Genomic DNA, 17700 nt, shown 5'->3' with positions numbered 1-17700 from the left:
GTCCTTACTATACAGTACAGATGCACACGAGGCCCATACTAGAGAGAAGGTCAATCTGTGACCAGTAACCTTTATTAGCCAGCACTGAAGTGAAGAAGATGGGTGCCGCTTCCCCTTTTATACCTGAAAGTCCAGGTTAGGAGTGTCTCCCACAAGTTCACCACCTAGTGGTCAATGTTCTCACGGTGTACAACTTCGGTCAGTTTATACATGGATTACAATGACAGTTGAATACATGACATCACCTCCCACCCAAAGTCTTATTGGGATCACAGGTTAAGTCTCTCTAGTGGTTTACGCTCCCTTGTAGAGCGCCTGAGTTGGAGCTCCGGTTGTTGGGCGCTGGCCTGAGTGTCTGCTGTTTGCGATGCCATAGGCCTGTCCGGATTGCCCACAGTGTCTGGGCTCTCCTCCACTTGGTTCCGGTGTTCGGTCACCTGTGGTGGAGTAAACTCTATGTTGTGTTCTTCCTCTGCTTCTTCTATGGGGTTGCTGAACCTCCTTTTTGTTTGCGGCAGATTTGTCCATTGGTAAGTTTAACTACCAGAATCCTATTCCCCTCTTTGGCAATCACAGTGCCTGTGAGCCATTTAGGCCCTGCAGCGTAGTTGAGGACAAAGACAGGGTCATTGACATCAATACATCGTGCCCTCGCATTCCTGTCATGGTAGTCACATTGTGACTGGCGCCTGCTCTCAACAATTTCTTTCATGGTGGGGTGTATAAGGGATAACCTGGTTTTGAGCGTCCTTTTCATTAGCAGCCCTGCGGGTGAAACCCCTGTGAGCGAGTGTGGTCGGGATCTATTGACCAACAGGAGGCGTGATAAGTGGCTTTGTAGGGAACCCCCTTGGATTCTGAGCATCCCCTGTTTGATTATCTGCACAGCTCATTCCGGATGGCCGTTTGAGGCCGGCTTGAACGGTGCCGTTCTGACATGGTTGATACCATTTCCTGCATGAAGTCCTGGAATTCAATGCTAGTAAAGCACAGGCCATTGTCGCTGACCAATACGTCCGGTAGACTATGGGCGGCGAACATTGCCCGTAGACTTTCTATTGTGGCAGAGGATGTGCTTGAATTGAGAATGTCGCACTCGATCCATTTGGAGTAGGCATCTACTACAACCAAAAACATTTTACCCATAAAAGGACCTGCGTAGTCCACATGGATGCGTGACCATGGCTTGGCAGGCCAGGACCAGGGGCTCAGGGGGCTTCCCTGGGCGCATTGCCCAGCTGGGCACGTGTTACACCTGTGAACAGAGTTCCAGGTCTGCATCTATCCCTGGCCACTGAACGTGTGACCTGGCAATTGCCTTCATCATGACAATGCCCGGGTGCTCATTGTAGAGTTCTCTGATGAACATCTCTCTGCCCATCTGGGGCATGACTACTCGGTTTCCCCATTGTAGGCAATCAGCCTGAATCGAGAGTTCATCCTTGCGCCTGTGAAATGGTTTAAATTCCTCAGGGCATGCCCCGTACATGGCTGCCCAGTCCCCACTCAGGACACATTTCTTGACTAAAGAAAGTAGCGGGTCTCTATTTGTCCAGATTTTGATCTGACGGGCTGTCACAGGTGAGCCTTCGCTTTTGAAAGCTTCAACAGCCATGACTATCTCAGCACCATGCTCGGTTGCCCCCTTGGTGGTAGCTAGTGGGAGCCTGCTGAGTGCATCGGCGCAGTTTTCAGTGCCCGGTCTGTGCCGTATGGTATAGTCATAGGCGGCTAACATGAGTGCCCGACTCTGTATGCGGGTCAACGCATTTGCATTGATGGCCTTGTTGTCGGCCAAAAGTGACGTTAGGGGTTTGTGATCTGTCTCCAGCTCAAATTTCCTGCCAAACAGGTACTGGTGCATTTTTTTTTACTGCATATACACATGCAAGCGCTTCCTTTTCTACCATCCTGTAGCAGCTTGCCACCTGCCAGCATGGCAAAAAGGTCCTCCGCTCTCGGGAGCAGGTATTGGTCTTGCAGCGACACTCTGTTGATGGTGGCTTTGTTGTCGCCACAAATCCTAACCGAGCCATCTGCTTTGAGGATGGGAACGATGCTGAATTCAATGGCCAAAATTATGCCCTCTCTGAGCAGCCTGTCCAGTTCACTTTCAATTTTCTCACGCATCACGTACGGCACCGCTCTGGCTTTGTGGTACACTGGTCTGACATCCGGAGTGATGCATATCACTACTTTAGTGCCCTTGAACGTACCGACACCGGGTTGAAACTGACTCGAATTTTTGCAAGACCTGCGAGCATGAACTTCACTCCACGGATGAAATGGCATGCACATCCCCACCATTTCCAATTCATCTCAGCTTGCCAACTCCTCCCAAAAGTGCGGGGCATTTCTCGGAACAATCCAGAGTGGCAGCCGGTTCTGTAATCCATTCTGCGTTACCACCAAGTTTGCACTGCCTAGCACTGGGATGATTTCTTTGGTGTACGTACGTAGCTGCGTCTCAATGTGTTCCAGTTTGGGCCTGCTAGCTCTGTGTGGCCATAGTCTCTCAAACTGTTGGGCGCTCATGAGAGACTGGCTAGCTCCCGTATCCAGCTCCATGTGCACCGGGATGCCATTTAGTAAGACTTTCATCATCACGGGTGGCGTTTTGGTGTATGAGCTGTGGACGTCAGCCACATGAACTCTCTGAACTTCCGCATCCATGGTTGTTCCCCAGGCCTCATCCTGCATTGCAGACCCCTCATCTGGTTCCTCTGTCTCGCAGACTAGCCTCGCTACTGCCTTTTTGCACATCCTGGCCAAGTGTCCACTGACATTACAAATCCTGCAGGTATAAAGCTGGAACCTGCAGCTTTTGGCAGTGTGTTTACCCCCACATCTCCAACATGAGCTGAGATTGCTGTTAACAAAAGGACTATTCCCAGGCATTCCTCTCTGATGGCCCGTTTGGCTGTTTCTTAGCATTCTGAATGGTCCCATCACGGGATGCATTGTTCCTCGTGATGGCGTGAATTGCCGATCCCCTTTCCATTGTCCCTGTTGCGGGCCCACCCTGGAGTTTGTTGCTGCCTGGGCAGTGTCGAATTGCCCTTGCCTGCCTACGGTTCTGTGTTCTGTATCACTTTTACAACATTAACTCCCTGGTTCATCACAACGTTAAAACCAGGACTGCGTGCATAAATTAGCTTGGTCTCCTCTTCCCCAGGCACAAAGGCCTGAGCTATCAACGCCGCCCCTTCTAAAGTCAGGTCCTCGGTCTTTATGAGCTTCCTGAAAATGCCGGCATGATTAATGCCCTCGATGAAAAAGTCCCTTAACATCTCCCCCCTGCAGGCATCGGAGAACTTAGAGACTGGCCAAACACCGCAGTTCCGCCACGAAGTCCGAGACATTTTGACCCTCCCGACGCCGGTGAGAGTAGTACACTACTTGCCGGCTTGAGATGCTCACTGATCAGCTGGCTGAGCTCTTCGAAAGACTTGTCCGCTGGCATTTTGGGTGCGAGCAGGTCTTTCATCAGCGCATACGTCTGTGGACCACAGCTGGTCAGTAGATACGCCCTCCGCTTGTCAGCCGCTGTCTCTGCTGGAGTCTTTCCACAAAGTCGTCCCAGTCTTCATCCATACAGTAGCGTTCCTCTGTGCCACCGGTGGCCATCCTCATGGTTCGGTGATTCCCGTTTCTCGTCGCCAGATGTAGTGGCTCTGCACCTTGTTACAAACTCACACGAGGCATGTATATATAAGACACAGTCACTCTGTGACCTTCACTTTATTCCCAGGAGCAAAGAGTGCTGACCCTGGGTGGGACCTCCCCTTTTATACCTGGAAACCCAGGTGAGAAGTGTCTCCCACAAGCTCACCCCCTGTGGTCATTTCAAGGGTACAGGTACAGTGTACAGGAGTTACAGTTACATAACTATTGTCATTGCAATTTGGTGAAATACACGACAGTCTCTCCTCCCTGAAAAGTGCGGCGTGGGTTGATGGCGGGAGGGGAGGGTGCATGCGCTGGTCAGTTGCAGATTGGGGCAGCGGCTATGGCGTCCGGGGTCAGTGAGGGGTGAGGAGGGTGTCGGTGAGGCGGGGGTCAGTGAAGGGGGGGGGGGGGAAAAAGGGAGAGCCCGGGTCAGTGAGGGTCAGAGGTCAGTGAAGCGGCGGGCTGGGTCGATACCCCAGAGCGAATCGCTAGGGTTCAGAGCTGGAGGATGGACAACCGATGACCTGGAGGCTGTGAAATGGAGGCAAGTGTTGGAATAAGTGAGGAAGCTGGTGACACTGGTCAAGGTTTTACATTAACAGCCTCTGAAATTGCCCAGGATATTACATGAGCCAACAGGTTTCACCTATAAAGTGTTACAAGTCCAAGGTCCTTTACAGAGCAGGGCAACAGATGGCAAACAATGGCAGAGAGATCAGGAGAGGGGACCGAAGGTCAGAAAGATCAGTGATGAGGAGGGTTTAAAAGGGAGCGGAGAGATAGAGAGCTGGAGGGGTTTCGGGAGGGAATTCCAGGGAGTGTGGCTGAGGAGACAGATGTTTCTGCCACTAATAGTGGGATGAAGAGAGGGAAGGATGCAATAAGGCCCAGAGTCGGAGGACTGAAGGGAGGCAACACTTGAGTAGGCTACAGAGGTCGGGGAAAACAAGGAGGATCTCGAAGACTCGGTCAGCAGCTTAACTGCACCCAGTGGGTGCTCTACCCCTGGGGTTAGAGAGGGGGACTGGCCAGGGGTCCTGCTCCAATCACGGTGCACTGTGTAGACGTGATCTACCCACGGGTTAGAGAGAGGGAATGGCCAGGGGTCCTGCGCTGATCATTGTGCACTGTGTAGGGGTCCTCTACCCCCGGGTTAGAGAGAGGGAATGGCCAGGGGTCCTGCTCCGATCACAATGCACTATGTAGGGGTGATCTACCCCCGGGTTAGAGAGAGGGAATGGCCAGCGGTCCTGCTCCGACCACTATGTAGGCCAAAAGGTGCAATGTGATGTTATTCTTCATTTTGGGGAAACATTGGAATTCCCTGCCAGAGAGTTGTTGATGCCAGTTCATTGAATATATTCAAGAGGGAGTTAGATGTGGCCCTTATGGCTAAAGGGATCAAGGGGTATGGAGAGAAAGTAGGAAAGGGGTACTGAGGCGAATGATCAGCCATGATCTGATTGAATGGTGATGCAGGCACGAAGGGCCGAATGGCCTACTCCTGCACCTAGTTTCTATATTTCTCTCCGCCCCCCCGCCCCTCCCCCTCCCCCTCCCCAAACCAGCTCCAGTCACCACCGGCCTATTCTCTGCGCACTCACACATCAGTTTAGGAAGCTACGGCTCGAAATGCCACAGTTTAAGAGGAGCAGCATTTTTACCCTCATCACACAATCCAGGATGGAAATAAGGAAAGAGTTTCTCAGTGAATGTGTCAGTGAAAGTGTAGAGATTGGACATATCATCAGCATTGTAAAAGCTCACCTGTCCTCCCTCATAGTCCAGGTAAACTCCGATGGTCCTGGGCTTCACACTCGGGGTCAGTGGGACACATGGGCTGTCACGAGCTCCATACGTATTCCCATTTCTCAGCCGCACAGCCCAGTATCCACGTTTAGGACCCAGTGTTACCGCTCCCTTCCTATTGGCTGACTCTCTGGCCACACCCACATCCCACTCAGTCTTGTTCCCGACCCACACCTCCCAGTAGTGCTTCCCTGATGTGAATCCCTGTGACCCCAGGACACAGCCAGCATAATTGAATCTCTCCGGGTTATCAGGAAGCTGTAATTCTCTGTCACCGAGTCTCACACTGGTCCGGTCCTCAGACAGGATGAGCCAACAATGTGCTGTGTTTGGGTCCAGGGTCAGCGAGGCTGGGACTGGGGAAATAAAAATATAATGTTCAATATTTTAGACCGAGGAAGGTGGATGGACACAGGTTAATATCTGGTGTCTGTATAATTGGAATCGGCAACCAGTCCATAATTTCTGTATCAGTAAATACTGCAGACTGGTTACAGTGTACAGTTAGATATATTCCCAGAATGCAGTATGTACAGTGAACAGATATTACAGACTGGGTACAGTGTACAGTGAGATATATTCCCAGACTGCAGTATGTACAGTGAACAGATATTACAGACTGGGTACAGTGTACAGTCAGATATATTCCCAGACTGCAGTATGTACAGTGAACAGATATTACAGACTGGGTACAGTGTACAGTCAGATATATTCCCAGACTGCAGTATGAACAGATATTACAGGGTCCCAGTCTGATCACTGTCCAGTGAGTCCTGGGTCAGAGAGGAACACAATCAGCCCAGGGTCCCAGTCTGATCATTGCCCAATCTAAGGTCCCACATAAAGAACGGCCCCTTGAGTGAGGCCTCAGAGCCTGCTGCCCCAGTGACCTGTACCCAGCAACAGGCAGCACCTTCAGGAGAGGGGGCAGAGAGCAGGAAACTACAGAAAGTGGACACAAAGCTGGGGAGTTTCTGACCTGGCGAGATGATCTGTTTCATTTCCTTCCACACTGCGTAGAGTAATGGGCCTCGAAATGCTGTGTATTTCAGACTAGCCGACACCAGTATCTCCTCATCTTCACCATCCTCACCTTTGTCCAGGTATCTGTTTGAATGGGATTGATTTAGTCACTCACTGCTGGATACAAACTGATCACAGTGTCAGACCGTGAGAGTTTGGATTGGATACTCACCTTTCTCTCAATCCTTTCAGTTCCTGCAGAACAAAGAATCAGAAACATTTCAATAAATACATGGTGCTGTTTAGATTGTCCTGTTTAATGATGTGTAATCAGTGGTTTCAGTAAAATCAGTGATGTTACACCTAACCTCAGCATCCCCTTGATCGGGGGACAACAGCCTATGTACCTGCTCCTGGACACTTCCAGGCAGCTCTGGGCCAACATGCACCTGTGTACACATCAGACGAGAACTGGATTAGGCTCATTGTCAGGCCCACAGTCAAATAGCCTCATTCTGCTCTGTTTGGAAAGAGCATTGGTAGTTTCCATGGGACTGAACCCCAACATGTCACTGCTCCCAGGACCAGCACCCATGGACTGAACCCCAACATGTCACTGCTCTCCGGACCAGCACCCATGGGACTGAACCCCAACATGTCACTGCTCCCAGAGGCAGCACCCATGGGACTGAACCCCAACATGTCACTGCTCCCAGGACCAGCACCTATGGACTGAACCCCAACATGTCACTGCTCCCAGGGCCAGCACCCATGGACTGAACCCCAACATGTCACTGCTCTCAGGACCAGCACCCATGGACTGAACCCCAACATATCACTGCTCTCAGGCCAGCAACCATGGACTGAACCCCAACATGTCACTGCTCTCAGGCCAGCACCCATGGACTGAACCCCAACATGTCACTGCTCCCAGGACCAGCGCCCATGGACTGAACCCCAACATGTTACTGCTCTCAGGGCCAGCACCCATGGACTGAACCCCAATATGTCACTGCTCTCAGGGCCAGCACCCATGGACTGAACCCCAACATGTCACTGCTCCTAGGATAGAAGTGAAGGGGAGAAAACGAAGGGGCCAACAGCACAAACCCTCAATGAGGAAATCTCAGTAACCTGTAGGAGATATTCAGATGATGAGTTCACAGGATATTTACAGGTGAGGGAAGCCATTCGGCCCGTCATTTCCTCCATCTAGACAGACTAACGGTGCCCCACCCCCACACTGCGGCATCGAATCGGTTCCTGTCCTACTGCTGCCCATTAGCTCATTCCATGTGTTTATCACTGTTGTGTGAGATAAACTTCCTGATATCACTTGTAAAATGGCATTTCCTAGTTTCCCTTGTCCCACTGCAACTATTAAAGTATGATTTGGATTTGCCTTCTCCATACTGTTTACTCTCCCTTCTACCTTATACAGGTTTAACATAACTTCCCTGCTTCTCAATCCTTCCCTCTATTCAAGGTGGGTTCTGACCAGAACAACTGTGCGGTGTGATCACAACTTCCTCTGCCCTCTATGTGTGTGTGTGAGAATCCATTAACGGAAGAGAAAATTGTGCGAATGTAAAGTGAGCTGCCGATTGTCTATCGCCCGTTTCACACTGCCGCCCGAGAGGAATTTCTCCCCTTGTGTGTGTGGAACGGCCTAACAACCTTCTGCCCTACGGTCTGTCTCCGCTCTGCTCCGCTCTGCCCTACGGTCTGTCTCCGCTCTGCCCTACGGTCTGTCTCCGCTCTGCTCCGCTCTGCCCTACGGTCTGTCTCCACTCTGCCCTATGGTCTGTCTCCGCTCTGCCCTACGGTCTGTCTCCGCTCTGCTCTACAGTCTGTCTCCACTCTGCTCCGCTCCGCCCTACGGTCTGTCTCCACTCTGCCCTACGGTCTGTCTCCACTCTGCTCCGCTCCGCCCTACGGTCTGTCTCCGCTCCGCTCCGCCCTACGGTCTGTCTCCGCTCCGCTCCGCCCTACGGTCCGTCTCCGCTCTGCTCCGCTCCGCCCTACGGTCCGTCTCCGCTCTGCTCCGCTCCGCCCTACGGTCTGTCTCCACTCTGCCCTACGGTCTGTCTCCGCTCTGCTCCGCTCCGCCCTATGATCTGTCTCCACTCTGCCCTATGGTCTGTCTCCACTCTGCCCCGCTCCGCTCTACGGTCTGTCTCCGCTCCACCCTACGGTCTGTCTCCGCTCTGCCCCGCTCCCTCTGCCCTACGGTCTGTCTCCACTCTGCCCTACGGTCTGTCTCCGCTCTGCCCCGCTCCGCTCTACGGTCTGTCTCCGTTCCGCCCTACGGTCTGTCTCCGCTCCACCCTACGGTCTGTCTCCGCTCTGCCCCGCTCCGCTCTACGGTCTGTCTCCGTTCCGCCCTACGGTCTGTCTCCGCTCCGCCCTACGGTCTGTCTCCGCTCTACCCCGCTCCGCTCTACGGTCTGTCTCCGTTCCGCCCTACGGTCTGTCTCCGCTCCGCCCTACGGTCTGTCTCCGCTCTGCCCCGCTCCCTCTGCCCTACGGTCTGTCTCCACTCTGCCCTACGGTCTGTCTCCGCTCTGCCCCGCTCCGCTCTACGGTCTGTCTCCGTTCCGCCCTACGGTCTGTCTCCGTTCCGCCCTACGGTCTGTCTCCACTCTGCCCTACGGTCTGTCTCCGCTCTGCCCCGCTCCGCTCTACGGTCTGTCTCCGTTCCGCCCTACGGTCTGTCTCCACTCTGCCCTACGGTCTGTCTCCGCTCTGCCCTACGGTCTGTCTCCGCTCTGCCCCGCTCCGCTCTACGGTCTGTCTCCGTTCCGCCCTACGGTCTATCTCCACTCTGCCCTACGGTCTGTCTCCGCTCTGCCCCGCTCCGCTCTACGGTCTGTCTCCGCTCCGCCCTACGGTCTGTCTCCGCTCCGCCCTACGGTCTGTCTCCGCTCTGCTCCGCCCTACGGTCTGTCTCCGCTCTGCTCCGCCCTACGGTCTGTCTCCGCTCCGCCCTGCTCCGCTCTGCCCTACGGTCTGTCTCCGCTCCGCCCCGCTCCGCTCTGCCCTACGGTCTGTCTCCGCTCTGGTTTCCTCCCAGCCCTCCCCCCACCTCTCTCGTCTGAATGGTTTCCCATTGCTGCCTCAATGTCCCTCCCAAATCTCTTTGCCCCTCCTTGGTTTGGGTGGAGCCCATTACTTCTCTCCCACTCCTTTTCTGGACCTTTCACTCGGGTTCCAGTTATACTGCGGCCAGTGTGAGGGCCTGACAGTGTGGGACAGTCTCCTCGACACTCAGCTCAATCCTGACTGATACCTGTTGGTCCTCAGTTATACCGCACATTGTGCACTGTTGGGGTGGGTTTGAGCCCTATTATAAAGTACTGTTTACACTTACATCAACAGTTTGGGGATTGGGTTATAAAGGGTCACCTTGAGAAAAGAGATACTGTCTTGCTGCTCGATGTCTGCACAAAGGTTCAGTATGTTCTCCTCAAGTGATGTCAGTTCCTCTTCAATTCTTTCCAAGCTCTTCTCCATTGGGCGCAGATCTTCCTCCTTTTGTCTCCTCAGCTCTTCGATCAAATGTTTCTCTTTGTCTTCAAGATATCGATGGATTTTGGCAAATTGTGTGGAGATGTCTTGCTCCAGGGATCCTGTGAGTTCCTAAGTTGGAGAGAGAGAGATCATTTAACCAACGTGTTGTTAAAGGGTGACAGTGTTTAAAGGTAAAAGGTAATACTCACATCCAGCTCTGAAATCTTCCCCTCCTGCTGCCATTTTAATTCACTTTTACTTTTCCTTTCACCCTCCATGGAATCCAAGGCCGATTTCAGCTGGTCCTAAAAATGGAATCAGATCTCACCATAACCCATTGCAATGTCTGCTGTTTATTCCCAAACTGCGGGGAGAGGTGTCAGGGAACGTTGCCTGTGCCACTAGTGTGTAACTCTATGTTTACAAAAAGGCAGAGTGAAAAGTACTCACAGACCAGGCACAGCTTCAAACCAACAGCTGGTTTATGGTACATTAAATATATCAATGGGAATGATCGGGTCGACATAGAGAAGATGTTTGCCCTCGTGGGGGAGTCCAAAACTAGGGGCCATTAATATAAGACACTTACTAATAAATCCTATAGGGAATTCAGGAGAAACTATGTTCCTGTGACACTTGTTTACCCAGAGACTGGTTATGTTCCTGTGAAACCTGTTTACCCAGAGACTGGTTATGTTCCTGTGAAACCTGTTTACCCAGAGACTGGTTATGTTCCTGTGACACCTGTTTACCCAGAGACTGGTTATGTTCCTGTGACACCTGTTTACCCAGAGACTGGTTATGTTCCTGTGACACCTGTTTACCCAGAGACTGGTTATGTTCCTGTGAAACCTGTTTACCCAGAGACTGGTTATGTTCCTGTGACACCTGTTTACCCAGAGACTGGTTATGTTCCTGTGACACTTGTTTACCCAGAGACTGGTTATGTTCCTTGTAAGGGGTTTTCACAGGGTTGTTGTGCCTTGGATGTCTCTCTCTGGGCTTCTGCCCTCACAGCTTATGCCTGGCCTGTGAGGTACCCTGAGTGCTGCAAGAGCACCCCTGGAGAGACTGTGTCCACAGCTTATGAAGGGGGTTTTGAGACTCGTGCGTTCCCACAGCTTATGCCTAGCCTGTGAGGCACCTGTGAGTGTCAAACACTCCTAACCCCTTCTTCCCTAGCCTGTGACACACAGTTGAGCATTTTCGAGGTGCTCCTAGCTTCCCTTACACTGTTCTGACATAAGACTCACGATCAGGAGATGTAATACAATAGAACTGAGACAAGGTGATTCCAAGAGGAACTTTAGGCTTCCAATTTATTTGACAAGGTGCATCTCAACAAACAGCAATACACCAACAAAACAATCCCCCTAAATCCCACTAAACGGACACAACGAAAATCTTTACACCAGTTTAGCAGTACAATGCCCAACCTCCCACCTTTCCTGGCCTAACTGAGTTGGGAGTTCTGGGGACCAGAGGTTATACTCACTACTGTGCCTTCTGCAGTCTGGTGGTTTGTTTCTTCTATCTTCAGTGTCTTCGGACACTGGTTTTCCTTCCGTGTCGAGAGGCCTGTGGTTGTGGTTGTTGAATCACCAGGGCAGGGAAAATCATCACTCCTCTCCTTCACTTCGTCAGAAACCCCTTTTTTTATAGCCAGGTTATCCAGTCCGCCTCTCCTGCTGAAGTCGATTCTTCTCATTGGTGGACTTTTGATTTTGAAAAATGCAACAGTTTGAGGTTTTTAGGTTTTTTTCCCCACTGATCTTAACCTACTCAAGGTTTGAGTGGGTGTTGATTGCATTGGCCTCCTGTAGCCATTGTGCTAGTCTGGCCTGAGCCAGATATTTCTATGCCTGATGAAAAAGGTGTTGGAATATGTATGTGGCATTGTTTAAATGCTAATGTTTTCAAGGGGCAAGTTTCGAGGGTATACAGTTCCCAGACAATTTGATTAGTTCCAATGTCCAAACTGGCCCTTTTGATATTGACTCCACCCCTTTTCTTGCAGACCTTTAAAAAAATCCCAAATTCAATTAAAGTTCATAGTTTCTTCCATGTGTACTTTAGGATTTCAAACTTTCTGGTAGATAGTTCCAAATTAAATTCCCTTTCCTATGAGTCCAAACACTGAGGGGGGGGGGGTCTCCATTTGTGTTCCAAAGTTTTCCTTCCATCGGTTTCAATTCACAGCACAGACTGATCCCACAGCCCTTTTCCTTCTGGGTAAAATGAGGGGGTTTTCGTCTTCCCCTACATCCTGTGACACCTGTTTACCCAGAGACTGGTTATGTTACAGTCGAATGGCCTGTTCCTGTGCTGTGGATTCTAATCCTGTACAGATTTCAGTGAGAACAAGCAGTTTCCTCGCTCCAGTTATTAAATACAATCAATATGGAACACTCTTCAAACACTGGCTCACCTTCACTAGCTCAGCTCTTGAAACCAGCCATTCCAGAATTTTAATCCATGGACAGCTTCTAGAAACATAGAAATTTACAGCGCAGGAGGCCATCTCGGCCCATCATCTCCTCCCCGGCCGACATGAGCCATACGGCCCTCATTCAGCAGCCCTGGAGATTACATATAAACCTATGAACAATGAACAATGGCGGAAATGTAAAGAGCACCCAGCCCAACCAATCTGCCCCACACAACTGTGATACCCCTTGCACTGCAACATTTTACACTCTACCCTAACCAGAGCCATGTGATCTCCTGGGAGAGGCAAAAACCAGATAAATACCCAGGCCAATTGGGGGAATAAAATCTTGGAAAATTTCTCACCGACACATCCAGGTGATCGCAACTAGTCTCACTGCTGATGTGGGAACACAACTTACTCTGTGTGTCTGGGAGAGGGAGAGAGACTCATTTGTCACCAGCCTTAAGTCTATGAGATGGGGAATTCCAGCTTCTGAACTATCAACATTGTTATGTTCAGAATAACGCCACAAGACTGTATATCTTAATCTCAAACTGTTGTGACCTTCGTCTCTTTATTGTAGAGTGAGGAAGCAGCATGGTAGACTGCCTTTTATACCCGCTTGCCCAGGGTGTGCAGCTGACCCTTGGGTCTCCCACAGGAGTGCCCCCTGGTGGAAAGTCTTACATATTGGTAATATTTACATACATAACATCATTCCCTCCCAAAGTTTTAGATTCAAGTTATTTACAAGTTGAGGAGATCTGGGGCTCTGCATTCCCGGGTTGATCGCCTGAGTTGAGGTCCTGGCATGGGTGAGTCGGTCGGATCATTGCTGCACTGAGGTGTGGCTGGTCTGATCGGACTGTCGGGCATGGTGTGTTCATCCTCATGGCTGACCGCGAGGTCGATTGCTGGTTGGGTGTGTGTGGGTGGATCAATAATGGTAATGTCCTCTTCAAACTGTTCTTGGTTGTCAGTGAACCGCAGTTTGGTCTGATCCAAGTGCACGTTTGTCCATTCAAAAGTTTGACAACAAACACTCTATTCCCCTCCTTGGCTAACCCAGTGCCAGCAACCCATTTGGGACCATGACTGTAATTAAGAACATAAGAATTAGGAACAGGAGTAGGCCATCTAGCCCCTCGAGCCTGCTCCACCATTCAACAATATCATGGCTGATCTGGTCGTGGACTCAGGTCCACTTACCCGCCCGCTCCCCGTAACCCTTAATTCCCTTATTGGTTAAAAATCTATCTATCTGTGATTTGAATACATTCAATGAGCTAGCCTCGACTGCTTCCTTGGGCAGAGAATTCCACAGATTCACAACCCTCTGGGAGAAGAAATTCCTTCTCAACTCGGTTTTAAATTGGCTCTCCCGTATTTTGAGGCTGTGCCTCCTAGTTTTAGTCTCCCCGACCAGTGGAAACAACCTCTCTGCCTCTATCTTGTCTATCCCTTTCATTATTTTAAATGTTTCTATAAGATCACCCCTCATCCTTCTGAACTCCCAACGAGTAAAGACCCATTCGATCATCATAAGGTAACCCCCTCATCTCCGGAATCAGCCTAGTGAATCATCTCTGTACCCTCTCCAAAGCTAGTATATCCTTCCTTAAGTAAGGTGACCAAAACTGCATGCAGTACTCCAGGTGCGGCCTCACCAATACCCTGTACAGTTGAAGCAGGACCTCCCTGCTTTTGTACTCCATCCCTCTCGCAATGAAGGCCAACATTCCATTCACCTTCCTGATTACCTGCTGCACCTACAAACTAACTTTTTGGGATTCATGCACAAGGAGCCCCAGGTCCCTCTGCATCGCAGCATGTTGTAATTTCTCCCCATTCAAATAATATTCCCTTTTATTGTTTTTTTTTTTCCCCCAAGGTGGATGACCTCACATTTTCCAACATTGTATTCCATCTGCCAAACCTTAGCCCATTCGCTTAATCTATCTAAATCTCTTTGCAGCCTCTGTGTCCTCTACACCACCCGCTTTCCCACTAATCTTTATGTCATCTGCAAATTTTGTTACACTACACTCTGTCCCCTCTTCCAGGTCATCTATGTATATTGTAAACAGTTGTGTTCCCAGCACCGATCCGTGGCACACCACTAACCACCGATTTCCAACCTGAAAAGGACCCATTTATCCCGACTCTCTGCTTTCTGTTAGCTAGCCAATTCTCTATCCATGCTAATACGTTTCCTCTGACTCCGCGTACCTTTATCTTCTGCAGTAATCTTTTGTGTGGCACCTTATCGAATGCCTTTTGGAAATCTAAATACACCACATCCATCGGTACACCTCTATCCACCATGCTCGTTATATCCTCAAAGAATTCCAGTAAATTAGTTAAACATGATTTCCCCTTTATGAATCCATATTGCGTCTGCTTGATTGCACTATTCCTATCTAGATGTCCCGCTATTTCTTCCTTAATGATAGCTTCAAGCATTTTCCCCGCTACAGATGTTAAACTAACCGGCCTATAGTTACCTGCCTTTTGTCTGCCCCCTTTTTTTAAACAGAGTCGTTACATTAGCTGCTTTCCAATCCGCTGGTACCTCCCCAGAGTCCAGAGAATTTTGGTAGATTATAACGAATGCATCTGCTATAACTTCCGTCATCTCTTTAAATACCCTAGGATGCATTTCATCAGGACCAGGGGACTTGTCGACCTTGAGTCCCATTAGCCTGTCCAGCACTACCCCCCTAGTGATAGTGATTATCTCAAGGTCCTCCCTTCCCACATTTCTGTGACCAGCAATATTTGGCATGGTTTTTGTGTCTTCCACTGTGAAGACCGAAGCAAAATAATTGTTTAAGGTCTCAGCCATTTCCACATTTCCCATTATTAAATCCTCCTTCTCATCTTCTAAGGGACCAACATTTACTTTAGTCACTCTTTTCCGTTTTATATATCGGTAAAAGTTTTTACTATCTGTTTTTATGTTTTGCGCAAGTTTACTTTCGTAATCAATCTTTCCTTTCTTTATTGCTTTCATTCTTTGCTGTCGTTTAAAATTTTCCCAATCTTCTAGTTTCCCACTAACCTTGGCCACCTTATACGCATTGGTTTTTAATTTGATACTCTCTTTTATTTCCTTGGTCATCCACGACTGGTTATCCCTTCTCTTTCCACCCTTCTTTTTCACTGGAATATATTTTTGTTGAGCACTATGAAAGAGCTCCTTAAAAGTCCTCCACTGTTCCTCAATTGTGCCATTTAGTCTGTGTTCCCAGTCTACTTTAGCCAACTCTGCCCTCATCCCACTGTAGTCCCCTTTGTTTAAGCATAGTATGCTCGTTTGAGACACTACTTCCTCACCCTCAATCTGTATTACAAATTCAACCATACTGTGATCACTCATTCCGAGAGGATCTTTTACTAGGAGATCGTTTATTATTCCTGTCTTATTACACAGGACCAGATCTAAGATAGCTTGCTCCCTTGTAGGTTCTGTAACATACTGTTCTAAGAAACAATCTCGTATGCATTCTATGAATTTCTCCTCAAGGCTACCCCGTGCGATTTGGTTTGACCAATCGATATGTAGGTTAAAATCCCCCATGATTACTGCCGTTCCTTTTTCACATGCCTCCATTATTCCCTTGATTATTGCCCACCCCACCGTGAAGTTATTATTTGGGGGCCTATAAACTACGCCCACCAGTGACTTTTTCCCCTTACTATCTCTAATTTCCACCCACAATGATTCAACATTTTGTTCATTTGAGCCAATATCGTCTCTCACAACAGCCCTGATTTCATCCTTTATTAACACAGCTACTCCACCTCCTTGTCTATCTTTCTGAATTGTCAGATACCCCTGTATGTTTAATTCCCAGTCTTGGCCACCCTGCAACCACGTTTCTGTAATGGCCACCAAATCATACCTATTTGTAATGATTTGTGCCGTCAACTCATTTACTTTATTTCGAATGCTGCGTGCGTTTAGGTAGAGTGTTTTAATACTAGTTTTTAAACCATGATTTTTAGTTTTGACCCCTCCTGCAGCCCCTTTATATTCATAAATATTGTCCCTTCCTATCACCTTGTGGTTTACACGTACCCCCCTGCTAATCTGCTCTGTTGCCTCCTGTCTTTTACATTCTTTCTTGGGGTCCTGTTCATCTGAGCTCTCATCCACTCTAACTAGCTCAGAGCCCTCTCCCGGGTTCCGAATACTCCTTGCATTGAGGCACCGAGCTTTCATGCTTGCCTTTTTATTACACTTTGACCCTTTAGAATTTTGCTGTACAGTGGCCCTTTTTGTTTTTTGCCTTGGGTTTCTCTGCCTTCCACTTTTACTCATCTCCTTTCTGTCTTTTGCTTTTGTCTCCATTTTGTTTCCCTCTGTCTCCCTGCATTGGTTCCCATCCCCCTGCCATATTAGTTTAACTCCTCCCCAACAGCACGAACAAACACTCCCCCTAGGACATTGGTTCCAGTCCTGCCCAGGTGCAGACCGTCCGATTTGTACTGGTCCCACCTCCCCCAGAACAAACACGGTCATTCACCTCAATGTCACGTGATACAGCCACACGATCATGGTACATGTTATGCCGGTGACGCCGGGTTTCTACATGATCACTGAAATCCGGGTGGACTAAGGAGAGCCTGGCTTTGAGTGCTCTCTTCATTAACAATTCTGCAGGGGGAACCCCGGTAAGCGAGTGGGGTCGCGTGCGGTAGCTCCGTCCGCCAGGCCTTTCAAGCTCTGCTTGATGGTTTGGACTGCCCGTTCCACGTGACCATTGGATGCGGGCTTAAACAGCGCAGACCCAACATGCTTGATGCCATTGTGGGTCATGAACTTGTTGAATTCCGAGCTGGTGAAACATGGTCCATTGTCACTAACAAGGACATCGGGCAAATAATGGATGGTGAACATGGCCCAGAGGCTTTCAATGGTGGCAGTGGACGTACATGACGACATTATTATACATTCAATCCATTTAGAGTAAGCATCCACTGCTACTAAGAACACCTTTCCTAGAAAATCTATGTGGACCCTGGACCACGGTTTGGAAGGCCATGATCACAGACTCAGTGGGACCTCCCTTGGTGCATTGCTCAACTGTGAGCAAGTGCTACATTGATGTACACATGACTCCAATTACAAGTCAATGCCGGGCCACCAAACATGCGACCTGGTGATAACCTTCATCATGACTATGCCTGGGTGGATACTGTGAAGGTCACATATAAACGTTTCCCTGCCTTTTTTTGGCAAAATTACTCGATTGCCCCATAGGAGACAGTCCGAATGGCTGGACATTTTATCCTCGCGTTGGTGGAACAGTTTA

The 17700-nt window shown here is 49.5% G+C and overlaps 1 protein-coding gene across 1 annotated transcript in view; it reads right to left on the bottom strand.

Moving 5' to 3' along the window:
• Positions 1-5231: 5231 nt before the first annotated feature.
• Positions 5232-17700, bottom strand: part of LOC139229850 (zinc-binding protein A33-like) — a 28094-nt gene continuing 15625 nt past the window's right edge. The window contains exons 2-6 of the mRNA XM_070861467.1: positions 10161-10256; positions 9847-10080; positions 6674-6696; positions 6458-6585; positions 5232-5834 (exon numbers count right to left, since the gene is read on the bottom strand). Coding sequence (XP_070717568.1) covers positions 5290-5834; positions 6458-6585; positions 6674-6696; positions 9847-10080; positions 10161-10256 — 1026 coding nt within the window. The 3' untranslated portion in view covers positions 5232-5289. The remainder of the gene's footprint in view (positions 5835-6457; positions 6586-6673; positions 6697-9846; positions 10081-10160; positions 10257-17700) is intronic.

This window comes from Pristiophorus japonicus, chromosome 19 (genome assembly GCF_044704955.1).
Source record: "Pristiophorus japonicus isolate sPriJap1 chromosome 19, sPriJap1.hap1, whole genome shotgun sequence".
In the NCBI taxonomy this organism is placed as follows: domain Eukaryota; kingdom Metazoa; phylum Chordata; class Chondrichthyes; family Pristiophoridae; genus Pristiophorus; species Pristiophorus japonicus.
The sequence above is the reverse complement of the archived record's forward strand: the minus strand, read 5'-3'. Positions and strand labels throughout refer to the sequence as shown.